The following is a 14,312-nucleotide window of genomic DNA, read 5'->3' as shown; positions in this document are numbered from 1 at the left end:
GGAGATCCAGACAAAGCACTATGAAAACTTTTGAGGCAGAAGAGATCACATTCTGGAGGAAGCAGCATTGGAACTGGGACCTGGAAAAAGAAAAAGACCCTCAAGAGCTGAAGATACAGAATGTAAACTTGACTATAAGGATTTCTGGTTTTGCTTTTAAGAATACAGATGACCTGATCATGCTTGGGGTAGATGGAAAGGTTCCAGTGGAAAAGAAAAAATTAATAAAGACAGACAGAGGATTATTTAGCCTTCTTAAAAGTATAAGCCAATAGTCCTAAATAATTCTGAGTAAGATGATCATTCCTATCAAATACAAACCTATGAAGGAAAATGCTATCCACCTCCAGAGAAAGAACTGTTATATGGAAGTATAGACCGTATAGTATTCTCTTTCTCTCCCATATACATATTTGCATACATATAACATATATATATATACATACACACATGTGTTTACATAACAAAATGTAACAAATAAATAGATGAGTGAGCGAATAAATAAATAGAAAATATTCCTATGGTCTTGAAAGGCCTTAAATAATTTTCCCCATTTCATAACAGTCTTGCAAATAGACCTAAGACCTCCTATTAAAATTGAACCTTTTATCCAGGATTCTTCACTAAGATTTCAGGCAAACGCAAAATTATTTTCTCATTATGAATCAAAGGCACAAAGAAACTTATTAAGCACCTAGTAATTTGCTCAGGAAAATCCTGGGGGATTTGCAAGAATTGGGACCCTAACCCAGAGATTTCTGGCCATTGACTCCAGTATACCAAGACCTCTCTAAGTTCATAACACCGCCCTTCCCTACCTCTCATTGGAATGACTCTCCTCTATTCACTGTATGATCCAGCCACACTCCACCTCCTCTTGGATCTTTGCACTTTGTCTCCTATGTCTGGAATGTTCTCCTCCTTATCTCCTCAATTAGCTTCCCTGACTTCCTTCAAGACTCCCCTCAAATCCCACCTCCTGCAGGCAGCCTCTTCCTGTTCTCCCACCTGCTAATGCCTTCCCTTCAAAGATGACTTTCTGTCTACTCTGTATTGCACAAATCTTTCCAGTACCCAGTTATCTACATGCACACACCACACCCTGCCGTCCATTAAGATCTAGGAGGGTAGAAACTGTTTTTCCTTGTATAATGCCCACGGCACATAGTAGGTGTTTACTAAATGCTTCTGGACTGACTGATCCTAATCTGAAGTTCAAGCATAAGCAGTATCTCCTGCTCCATTTTCATTCCTAATATAAAAGCTAGCATGAAAGAAGAAACATTGGAGGAAGTGGGAGAGGGTGAAGGACAGGCTGAGTACCAGGTAGCAGGCCCAGGGAAGAAAGTATAATTCTTAAGAACGAGGGCTCAATCTCTAAGAGAAGCGGGAGGATAAAGATGGGAACAAGGCAGCAGTGTAATATAACATAAAGACAAAACTCCTGGCTCAATCCCGAACCAGCTATGCATCTGTGGAAAGGATTTCCAGGGGTCTGAAATCATCTCTCCTGCTCCAAAATCATCAGTTAATTAAATTATAAATTATTAGGGGCAAGCAGCAGTTTCACAAGGGAACCAATAAAGCCTTCTTGAGAGGCACCACGAAATAGCATCTAGACTTAGCTTCAACAGAGGGGCCTCAGGAACCCAGATTCAAAGCTGGAAAGGACTTTGGAGGTCATGTAGTCCTACCCTATCTCATTTTACAGAGGAGGAAACAAAGGCTCAGAGGGTTTGGTGACCTCCGAAAGGTGACAGAGAGAGATGGGATTTAAGCCTGGGTCCTCTCAGTCCAAATCCATTGTTCTCAGCACTGCACCACTCTGAATCTGAATCTTCCCTCCTCCACTTACTGGTTGTTCAACTGTAGGAAGTCATTTCACTTCTCTGGGATATGAAAGTGAGTTACATAAGAGCTTCATTTATATTTTATTTGAATTATGTTTCATTCTTCCTTTAATCAATCATTCAGTAAGCACTTCAGTAAGGAACAACTAGGTGGCACAGTGGATAGAGCACATGGAGTCATGAAGACTCATCTTCCTGCTTTCAAATCTGACCTCAGAGTCTTACTAGCTGTGTGACCTTAGGCAAGTCACTTAACCTTGTTTGCCTCAGTTTCCTCATTTATAAAATGAGCTGGAGTAGGAAATTGCAAACCACTCCAAGTATCTTTGCCAACAAAATCCCACATGGGGTCATGGAGAGTCAAACAATATTGAATAAAATGAATGAATGGCCAAAGCACTTACTAAATGCCTAAGTGCCAAGCACTGGGTTTAGTGCTGGTGTTACAAGGACAAAAATGAAACAGTTTCTTCCCTCCAGGACCTTACATTCTTTGAAAAGTTTTATGTCTTGACTAACATGGAAATATGTTTTTTGTGTCTGCACATGTATAACCTATGTAAAATTGCTTGCCTTCTCAGGGAAAGAATTTAGAACTCAAAAATCTAAAAAGAACAAATGTTAAAAACTGTTTTTACATATAATTGGGGGAAATAAACTATTAACTGAATGTATACACTTAAAAATATGTCCAGTGTTCCACATATGCATATACATGCCATATATTACATATATATGATGCTCCCAAAAGTCTTGGTGCATTTTTCCTATTTATTAAAAGCTTTAAACTGCATTAGGAAAGGGATGCCTTGTGTGTGTGTATGCAAACACATCCATACGTATGCACAGGGACCTACCTGCGTGTGTGTATATATATATAAATAACCTAAATCTACATACATATGTATATATAAATGCTTACATACATATACCACCACCACCCCAACTCATTTAACTAAAGGGGAAAAACAGTAAAATAAGAGGTTACATAAATTCAACTGTAATATTTTCTATCACTCCAACTTCCAGAGGCGTATCAGAATTTTCTTTTTTGTCAGTTTTACACTAAGTCATTCCTTCACCAGGTATGGCAGCTTAACCCAAAGATACAGCCAAGGAGTCTTATTCACTAGCAAGTGGAGGAAATGCCTAAGCACCACCTGATCATGTTAAAAACAGCCATGATAAACTGTGGAAAGAGCATCCTCTCACTGCTGGTAGTTTGAACAAACCGCACACCCTGATATTGACTTATCAAGCGACGCGGCCAGCTCCTGGAACTCAATTTCACATAGTCCCTATTCCAATCCATCAATATTATTTCTTAAATGGTTCCAGCAATGGGAAGGTAAGGAGGAGGGAAGCTTGAACAGAGGACGACAACATGATTTGATTCCTTATACTCGGCAGTGCACTTAAGACTGTCAGACTGGGAGGCTCTGGTCCAGAATGTGGATCCTCTATTTGGCAGAGTTGATAGCTACTGCCAGATCCAGTATATTACTGTATCATTAAGTTCTTTAATTGTGCTTTGGAGACAAACTAGAAAGAAACTTCAAATTGATAAACCTTTTGGGGGGTAGGCGGAGGGAGTTTGGGTGTGCTTCAGTTTAAAAAAAAACAAGGCAATGCAAAAAGAGCAAGGCACCAACCAAACACACAAACCATACCCTTCATATCCGTGTTTTCTCTTTGTGATGGCAACAATGTGCCTGGCACAGATTGCTTTAAAAACAAAACCAAAAATCTTTCCCCACAAAATCCTATCATTCAGAGTATAATTCTATGTATTTCTCTCTGCATGCAGGCAATATGCCTGAAAAAAAAAGTTAAAAAGAAAACCCCCAAGACTTTGATTTCCTTCTGTGCGGCTCCTCTGCCACTCCCGCTCTCCTGAAAGTAATGGCACTTGGGTACACTTTGAGCACTGAGTGGCTCCACAGTGTAACAAATAAGAGGCCTTAGGAAGTCACAAAAGCAAAAGCGAGATTAATCCCATGACTTGTGCAGAAACAGCTGCAATTTGCTGCCCCAGGAATGTGGGCATCTTCATGTCTGTCTACTGGAAACAAACCTAAGTGATCCAAGGGAGACAGACAGCAAACAGAAAGAAAGGAAGGACACAAAAGGATCCACATTTCAGTAGAAAAACATATACTTCCTTTCTCAAATCCCAGAATAAATGCATTTGGTCTCATCCTGAATCTCTTAGCAGAACAGACTTGTCCTCTTCCATTTCCAGTAAAGTCCTTTTTTAAAAAATGCTATTTTATATGTGCTGACTAGCAGGCTCTCAGATAACAACACTGTTCTTTAGTGGGTGTTTCTTATTACTTAAAAGGCTGGGATTTTCATTGTTCTACACGCCCCCCCCCCCCCCACACACACACACACTTAACAGAGTTCAAAATAAAATTCCAGCCAATAAAGGCTGAAGGGTCTCTTGTCAAACAATAAGGTGACTGTGGAAGCCCCAGGTACAGTTAGATAAATGAGCTTCATTCCCTTTTTGCTGCCCCTTTGACTCTTGGCACCCTTGGCATTTGCTTATTGTGTGTATTACTTGGCAAAGAGGAGTCCAGGAGAAGAAATGGCCATCCAGCTTTCCAAGCTCCCTGGGAGGACTCTTAAGGCAGAAATGATGCCTGCTGGGAAAAAGCTGATGTCAGCTCTTAAGAGCACAGCTCCCTGCAAGGATAAGGAGGTCTTTGTTTTCAGCTGAACTGTGAAAATGAGAAAATGCCTCCTGCCTCACAAACAAGAGACCCACACAACATAGGTCAGGCCTGGGACCTCTATTTAAAGGTACAACACATGATTAGCCTCACACTACTCTCTCTCTCTCTCTCTCTGTATGTATGTGTGTATATATATATATGCATATATATAATATGTATGTATATATACATACACACATATATACACACATATATAAATAATATATACATGTATAAAACCCACAGATGCATTTCCCATTACAGAGCAGTGGTCATAAAAAGCAAACAACACCAGCCCCAAAGATTAGCTACATTTTCATCATAGCTACTATTATATAATCCATGCTAGGGTGATGGAGGCATAACCAGTCTTACAAACAAAACAGTTTTTAGATTTCACTTTTCTGATATGGGACAATTATTAAAAGTAAGGTTTATAACCAATTAGGAAGTAACATATGCTTGAAACCACAGGGAAAAATCAGAAGAAAATGTTAATTTAATATTATAATATGTTCCTGAATAAATTGGTCATGTAGGGATACCATAATTAAAGCTACAAATATGGTTTTTAAGGTATTTTAAAGTGGGGTGGCAATGGGAAGGTGGAGACTCTAACTCCATCTGAACTAAACTTTTCCCAGTTAGACCCAGAGAGCTAGGGTGGGGGTAGGGGATTGGGAGGAGAGAAGGAAAGGAGGAGGAGGTGAAAGGAAACACACTATTTAAGGGAATCAAACTGGGCTAGGAAACTGGAAAAAAAAAAAGTTGTGTCCTGTTTAAACACTTTTTAAGTCAGTCACAAACTACTCAATTTAAAAATTTTCCAACCAAGGCTACAATGATTCTCTATCACTATGTTAATCATGATCTGAATTTCAATACAATAATCAATCCTCCTCATGTTATGAAGAATAGAAAAGCATCTAGTGTTTATTTCCACCATAAAATTCTGTTTTTAAAGCCTATTCAAAGTTGTAGCTCCTCAGCGAATTTCTGCTGAGCACTCCCTGAAGGAAATCACTAACAATTAAATACCTAACCTAAGATTTTGTCCATTTTCTCCTGTCCCTCACTACTGACATCAAAATATTTTCACTGGCTTATGACATAGCATGATTGTGTATATTTTTATTTACCCCAAACCTAACGTTGTCTAGAGCATTTGGGGGGCATCGATGTGTGATTTTGCTGGTGAAGGAAACCTGAAGAATGTCCTCCCAATTTAAGTGGATAACTGGAATCCTTGGTTTCCTTGGAGACTCAGCTCAAGCACCAGAAAGCCGACATCCTTTTCTTTCTCCCTTAGTAAGCGCCTTTCCTGAACAACTTTGTATTCCATTTCTATATATTATGTATTTTCCTACATACATCCATATGTGCATATATACATACATACATGTGTGCATATATACATGTAAACACACACAAATAGATATTGTCTCCTCTGTTGGGATATAAGCTCTTTGTTTTTCACTTTCTGTCCCGACTGGAACAGGGCCTGGAACTTAAATTCCTAATAAATGCTTATGGATTAATTAATGAATTAACTACAGTCTTAAGAAGGTGTTTTGGGGCACTGAGAGAAAAGTGCATACTTCCGTTGTTTTCCCAATGTTTAAAAGTGGCAAAATTATTTGTTTTTCAGTTTTCTCTCGCTATTTTGTGCCTTCAGCAAATGAACAAAATCCAGAAAAAGAGGAGGGATAGCAAAGGAACTATCCAGAAAATGGCAAAGTCACTCCTGAATAATTAAGAATGCTTTCTTTCCTAATCTGTGAAATGAGACATTTGTGTCACATGATCTCCTAAGTCCTATGTTCAATGATCCAACTTTAGGGAGAACTCCAAAGGAATGACTATGGTTCCCTAGAAAGCACCAACTGATATATTTCACCCCCAAAGCAGTAATGACTACTGAGACAAGGAAATGTTTTCTTTCATTTAGTCTTTCCTTGATCATCAAAATTTATCAAAAATGGTTAGCTCAGTTGGTTCTGACGTGGGGTGAGCTTGGCTCTGTTCCTTGGCTATAGATATGGCTTAGTCTATTTGCCTTCCAATGAATATCATTTAGCTAAGGAGTGGGTACTAAGTAAGTACTCATTTCTATTCCTGGTAAACAAAAAAACTCTCATGTGCTCTGGATGAAGGACTGTTAGCATTATCTTTGTATATGGACAGCATATTAAGAAATTTCAACTGCCAGGAACTATAAATTCATGCTCAACCTCCAAGAATTATAGAGATAATAGAGTAACTCCATGTATGTATGTATGTATGTGTTCATCCTTCATTGCCGAAGAAGACCATGCCATCAGAGAAATGCATGACTTGTACTTGACTTTGTTTTGAGGGAGGGAGAGCTGTGTAGGTCACCAGCCTCACTTCTCCTCCAGAGTCATCTGAATCCAGTGACCAGATATTCATCAGGATGACTGGACATGACCTAGGATGAAGCAACTGGGGTTAAGTGACTTGCCCAAGGTCACACAGCTAGTGAGTGTCGAGTGTCTGAGGTGAGGTTTGAACTCAGGTCCTCCTGACTCCTGCACTGGTGCTCTATCCACTGCACCATCTAGCTGCCCCTAGGGCAACTCCATATCTCCATTACAAACATATACTTAAACCAGTGAAAACAACTTCTGTTTGGAGTGTAATTTACTGTACCCAAAACTCTTCAGCTCAGAAGCCTCCCCATCAAATTCCACCTGTCAGCCAGCCCAGAATAAGTCTCTTTAAAATAAACAGCCCTTTGGCATATTCTTTTCACCATGTCAACTTGGTTTGAGTCACCTATTCTAGCTACTTCAAATTTCTTATTGACACAAAAACACTTAGCCTTTCTACTAAGCAAAAAAGAGCCTGATTAAAAGTGGCCAGGTAGAGTCAATTGGTTTGTGTATGTCAGGGAGTGAGGGTAAAGCAAATACTTTACATAAATCCTTAGAGACCCTTCAGAATCTGAACTCTGGAGATCACCAAATACATCACTTTTAAGGTTTGCAACTTCTCAAGGTAAAGGGAGATATCATTCCTAATTTACAACCATATCAAATTTATAAATAGATTCCACATTTTCCTTTTTAAAAAAAAACCCAGTGATTTCACATGAACTTTAGGATTTCCTTTTAATTGTATCATTGGGTCTCTTTCAGCTGGGAAGTAAGGAGGAAACTTCTTAATTCAAGATAATACGTTAACTCTTCAGTCTACCATGGTTCTTTCCTTTCAGGGAGAAATGACATTTACAAGCTCAGACACTTGGCCAGAGAACTCCAGAGAGCTTTTCCGTGTTTTTTCCAGACACGGTCTCTCTATCAGGTGGTTTTGCTTAACTATTTTTCTTAGTTATAAGAAAGGGTCCCATGCTGGGGGAGGCTTGGGGCTAAGGGAGCTGCTATTTCCAGAAATGACTGTCATATAAAAGCAAAAGACTTCAATAAAAACTTATTACAACAAATGACTGAAAAAGTAAACTAAGATTTGAGCTAGTTAGAAAACAGGATCCGAACCAATATTCAGGTTAAAAGAAACTCATATGATAGCACTTAAGGGGGCAAACCACTCATATCGCTATTCCATTTATGACTGCAGAACAGAGGCTCCTCAAAACTGATGATTAGACTGGAGCTCATTTCAGTGAGACATGTAAGAAGTGACTCATTACTTGGTCTGAGAAAGAACAGCAATATTGTCATATTATTAATATTTATTATTATTATTTACTAAACTGCAAAAGAAAATCTTTAAACTAGAGAATCCCCACAGACTATTAGAGATCTGCAGATCACACTTGGGAGAATCTAGCTGATTTTACTTTTCTCTGCTCCCATCCCACCCAAGACCCACCCTTTAAAATTGTTCTTACTGTACTTTTTTACCAATCAAAGACTTTATATACACACTAAATTTCCCCACTGGTGGAGAAAAAATTTCTCATGGGCATTGTATGGATAAGGAAATCTACCCAGAGGATAAATGAGCAGGGACAGGAAAAAGAGCCCTGTTTCTGGTTTGTAGCTCCGAGGTACCATCTTCTCTAGAGTAAAAACCAATGAAATTCAATAACCCTCTCTGCAGCCTCCTACTCTGTGCTCAACAAAGCCAGATCCTCGATCTAAGTTTGGAAAGTTATCTAAATACAATTGTTTTCATGAAATGCAGCCAAACCATATATCTTGGAAACCTCTGAGCTAGCTGCCAAATCTGTTTTTGAACACTGCTCCTTCCCCAGATTTATTATGATTTTGTAAATGATAAAATAAACAAAACACATTTTATTACAAGTTCTTAGATTTAAGAGCACAAAAGCAAAAGCACATTTTTATGAACTTCTATAGAGATTAAATATAGTATACTATCAACATTAGTCTAATTCTGCTCCAGAAGAAAAGAAAGGAGGTCTGTAAGCCATTACAGAAAACCTTTGTTTTAAGGGACTACACTGTAGCTTTCAATAGAAAAACTTTTATCAAATCAAACAATTGTATTTACTAAATGCCACTACAGAAAGAAGATGCTGTAAGGTAATATGTCCTTAATATTTGCCCATAAAAACTACACTACGTTTTTATAAAACATGAGCAGAGCTCTAAGAAACATCCTTAACATTAATCATTAGCTGAAACAAGGGAAAGAAAATTGACGATACAGGTTAATTAAATGCTAAAGTAGAACCCTTCATTAAGCTCTAGGACAAATCTTTGAGACCTGAGGTTCTATTTAACACGATTATTTGTCACTCTTTGCCTAACTACTCATAGATCTGCCATGAGAGGACTGGTGTAAGGTGGTGCTATTTTTGGCTTTCAACTATCTCAAGATGTAGCCAAATGAAAACAGTATATGAAATTTAGTCCTTCCAACTCTGTCATCTCAGACTTAATGCTAAATAAAGGGCTATGATTGACATGAGGGTCAGTGACATTTGAAATCATCACAGAAATCCCGAAATTACTTTCCACCCCCCCCCCCAAAGTTACAAAATAATTTCACAAATGCTGCCTTTGAGTATTAAAGGTATCAGATGAGCTCAATTTGGATTCATCAAATCAAAAAGGACCTCAGAGGCCATCTAATCTCAACCCTTTTATTTTATAGATGAGGAAACTGAGGCTTAGAAAGTTTTATTAACTTGCCCAAGTTCATATTGGTGTCAAGACCTGTTGTCTTGACACCAAGTTCAAGACTTTCCACTATGCTATTGGCTGTGAAGGGACACACATCATGTACCCAAAGAACAAAGGACTCTAAACAGTTAAACAGACAAGGTTTTTTTCCCCCTCTCCACTTGTGAGATTCCATTGTTTTGCATTGCCTTGGTCCTGGATTCCTGATTTGTAGCAAATTCCAAAGCTACAGACTGCAGGCTCAGCCTCTGACTAACACCACAGTGATTTATTTGAAGATAAATACCTCCGTCAGTGTCTTATGACTGAACACAACAGGCCAAGGCAGGGTGGAATGTGTGGAATGCTGCAGGCTGCCCGGGCCAGGGCAGCAGGCTCCACTTATCAAGCTACCTCTGATTGCTCAAGTGTTCAGGATCACTTCCTCCAGTGAGGAAGGAAAGAGGGGAACTCTCTGAGCTTCAGATTGCTGCCAGAAATAGAAGCGTTCCCAGAAACAAGAACTGGGGACGAACAGCATGTGGATTAATTACAAAACAATTAGCTCTCAATTTGTCTCTCGGCCCCCTCTTCCCCCTCCTTGACACAGCAAGGAGAAGAGACCAAAGATACAGCTCCTCCCAGGGTGGAGGAGCCAGAAGGCACCTTCAGGGCTACGTAGAAGACGTCACCCCTTTTATCTTTTACAGATGGATTGCCAGGGATTGAATGTGATCACACAAATAAAGGCCGATAACAACTGGTGCCCATACAGTTGTCAGACCAGACTCTGCTGAGCAGCTGGTTCGATGTCTTCTGGCCCAGGAAATATGTAAAGCATTTCTCTCTCTTTCCAAGGAGTGTGTATGTTGGGAAGACAGCAAGAGGGAGAAGTCAGAATAGAGTACAGTGAAAATTACTTTTCAGATATAGGTAGAAATGCTCCATAAATGTGTTGTCAGCTCCATTAGAACGTGGCTGTCATATAGAGAGTGCATGAGCCTAATTCTTTTTCGTTCATTCATTCATTAGGCATTCATCCCATAGGACTGGCACTAATATTTAACATATGTAACAGAGTACATTTAAATTTTGTACCTCTACAGAAAAAAAAAACTGTAAAGGACTTCATAAAAAAGGCTTTATCCTCCTTCTCTAGCACAGAACTGATACAACCCAGGGTCAAAGAAGGCACCTGAAAAAAGGATATCTAATCCAATCATAAATAAGGAGATGTATACAAAGAAATGGAAGAGTCAGAATTTGAACCCAAATTCCCTAACTGTAGAGCCAAGGCTCTTTCCTGTGGCCACACTGCCCATCTGTCAAACGTTAATTTTCCTAGGAAGGCTACATTCCATATGTGTGTGGCATGTATGTATGTGCCTATGCATGTATACAGACCGGAGAGAACACAGCCTACAGAATCAGTAACCTAAGAAGTTGTGGCTGAAACACATAAGGCATGCTAGAACCACTATATCAAAATTTAATAAGAATGTAACTATTCATACAAGTTATTTGGAAATAAATTTTTTATCAATCCTTTAGATTCTTGCTTACACTGTATTAGTTCACTTAAGGGTTGTTCACCCTTTGGCACTATCGACAGCAGAACCAAACAACAATTATTTTCAGAATCCCTGATGGCTGGACTGAGCCAATGGGCTCTGAAGGATCCTGGGACTGAGGTGTGCATGAGGACTGAGTGGGGCTACACAGAACAAAAAGAAGACACTCACAAATGGGGGTTGAAGATACGACTCATCTTGGACACATGGTCGTTTTCACAGTCTAGGTCATCGTCCCCTTGTTCCACACTAAACTTCCTCTTGCTGGGGCTGATGGGAGGGGGCCCTGTCCGATGATTGGTGAGGGCAGGGGACACCGGAAGCGCTTGCATTCTGGGTTCACCTCTTAGAGCAGCTTCACCTGCAAGACGAGAGGAGATGGCAATCATCAAGCATAAGCACATGCCCATAATTCAATCCCTTCCCCCTCTCCTCCCAAGTCAATTCTGACTCCTTTCAAAATTGTTCCCACTGGAAAGTTTTGGCATTTTGGCCAGATGCCTGCCATGCTCTGAACATGGTTTCAGTGCATGGTTAGAAGCCGAGCATGAACCATTTTATATACGATTTTTTTTTAAGCACAAGTAGTCTTTAGGGTAACGTTTAAAAATAAAAGTTGGAATAAAATAACAGGGAGAAAAAGAGCCTGTTTACCATAAGTAATCTCAAAACCTCATCAAACACACAGGTTTTGAAAGGGTCTTGATTCATGGCCCATGGTATGAGACAAACTCAGTACTGAGCTCATTAAAACCAGAGTGCCAAATGAACTTTTCTTGGTTGTTATATTTTTATCGCTCTTTTTGGCATACTACTTCGTTTAAAAAGAATTTATGAGTTAGTAGTTCACTTATTTACAGGAAAAAAAAGAAATCAAGGAAGAAGAAACATTTTCTTCATTTTTGGTATAAACAACCAATCCACAAGCATTTATGAAGCACTTACTGTGTTCCGACTACTAAACATACAAAGAAGGGCAAAAACCATCCCTGCCCTCAAGGAGCTTACAATAGAAGGGGGAAGAAAACGTGTAAATAAATAGACACATACATGATATAGAGAGAGAAGATGGAAGGTAATCACAGGAGGAAAAACAACAGACTCCCAATATCATCAGCACCAAGGTGAAGACAAGGCTTCTTACTACCATGACACGCCTCGAATGGGTGAAATTGTTAAACCAGGAGAGTATAAGATCCACAAATTACCTAGTTTAGAACCCTGACCCAGTGTAACAGTCAGGCTCTTGATCATTCACAAAGCAAAATTATTTAAGCTGAGCTATATTTCTCATTTATTGAAAATAAAAATAAATTTAGCCTTTTTTTTTCCCCACTAAGAACACAACTCATATCATTTAAATATACGAATAGTCTTTAGGATCACAAGATAACAAGGAGCGAGAAGAGACCACAGAAACCATCCAGTTCAATCCCTTCATTTTACAGATAAGGAAACTGAGGGCGAGCAACTTAACTTGCCCAAGAATTTTCAGATGAGATCTGGAACAAGGTCATCCAACTCTAGGATCTCGGTGCTTTTTCCTTTACCAAGCTGCTTTAAGCTCAAAGTGAAAACAAGACGTTTTAGAAGGTTTTAATTTATATGGGGGTGAAGGGAAAGGGAAGAGGAGAAGGCTAATAAGGAAAGAATTACCAGTGTTCCCACAGGCAGTAAAGAGTTCAGAAAGTAAAATTATTTTGTCACACCAGGCATTGGTCTCTGAAGCTTGAACCATTTTTATTTCCACTTGGTCCCAATTTGGGTGTAATATTAGGATAAAGTCAACTTCATTGGAGGCCTTGTGGTCCCTGAGAAAGGAAATCTTTGTCTGCTACCACTAATATTCATATCATCACTGATGTGTGAATGGTTTTCTAACAGTCATCTATTTCATTCACGTATGACAAGTGTGATTTTGTTGGGGAAAGGAGGAGCAAGAAGTAAACGTTCTGAATGTTTACCAGGAAGAATAACCATGTTGCCAATTTAGTCAGCACGATATAAACTAGAAAATACATAGTGGCCCATAATACACCGCAAGTCAGACTTCCTTTTAGAGACTGGCAGCAAAACTAAAGTGGAACTTTCCATTTCAAACTAAATGTCCAAAAAAACAGGACCTGTTCTGGCCTGGGACATTCAGAAATCCAGGCCTACCTAAGCTTGTCACGCACAGAATTTGGACCATCCCCATATTCTACCATAGCATTTAAAACTGAAAGAAATCTTCACCATCCAGTCTACCACCAACACCCCCATTTTATAGACAAAGAAAGTGAGGCCCAGGAAAGCTATAACCTTCCCAAGGTCACACAAGTAGTAAGGGGCAGAAACTGGGATTTGTGTTAGATCTTCTATAACGCACAATGTTCCTTCCAATATACCAAGAGTATACAACAGGAGCTTAGAGAAGAATGAGATCTGTATGTGCTGAAACAGACTGGGGAAAACTTAAGAGTGAAGACAGGACCCTAGTGCAGAGCATGAGTAAGATTCAGGAAGGGAGAGACTTATCCCTCAGGTAGTGGCCACAGCCACTCATCTGATCCTGTTTAACTTATTAGTCAATCAATAAACATTAGTAAGCACCTACTATGGGCGAAGCACTAAGTGATCCAGGTGTGTCCCAAGTACACAGTCCACTAAGTGGAGGTGTGAATAAATACGGGAGTTATTTTTGGTTCTCTTGAGCCCTAAGGCCCTGCTGCCCTCAACAGGGCTGTGCGGACTGGCTGACAAAATGCTTGAATTTGTGTAAGCTTCACAATTTCATACTTCACTATTAATTTTGTCTCCCCAACTAGACGGTCTGCTCCTTGCTGGGACTGATGCATGCACAATAATGACTAATGATTAACGATAATACTAAATAATAATTTCACATAGAATTTTAGCTTTACAAAATGAATTTGCTAAGCTCACTTGATCCCTAGAACAGTGCTATAAGATTACACAGTATAATGAATCATCATTATTCTCATTTTAAAGATGGGGAAACTAAGGCAAAGGCCAATTGACTTGCCCAAATTGACTCTGATTTCGTGGCAGTCAGGGCTAGAC

The 14,312-nt window shown here is 39.4% G+C and overlaps 1 protein-coding gene across 7 annotated transcripts in view; it reads right to left on the bottom strand.

Annotated features, from left to right (window-relative positions):
- The window catches only part of VGLL4 (vestigial like family member 4), a 182,306-nt gene that overhangs the window by 36,337 nt on the left and 131,657 nt on the right, over window positions 1-14,312 (bottom strand). For all 7 annotated transcript variants that reach the window (XM_072598473.1, XM_072598472.1, XM_072598474.1 and 4 more), the window contains one exon: window positions 11,421-11,610. In XM_072598473.1, the coding sequence (XP_072454574.1) occupies window positions 11,421-11,610 (190 nt within the window). The remainder of the gene's footprint in view (window positions 1-11,420; window positions 11,611-14,312) is intronic.

The sequence above is a fragment of the Notamacropus eugenii genome, chromosome 3 (assembly GCF_028372415.1).
Source record: "Notamacropus eugenii isolate mMacEug1 chromosome 3, mMacEug1.pri_v2, whole genome shotgun sequence".
NCBI classification, from domain to species: domain Eukaryota; kingdom Metazoa; phylum Chordata; class Mammalia; order Diprotodontia; family Macropodidae; genus Notamacropus; species Notamacropus eugenii.
The sequence above is the reverse complement of the archived record's forward strand: the minus strand, read 5'-3'. Positions and strand labels throughout refer to the sequence as shown.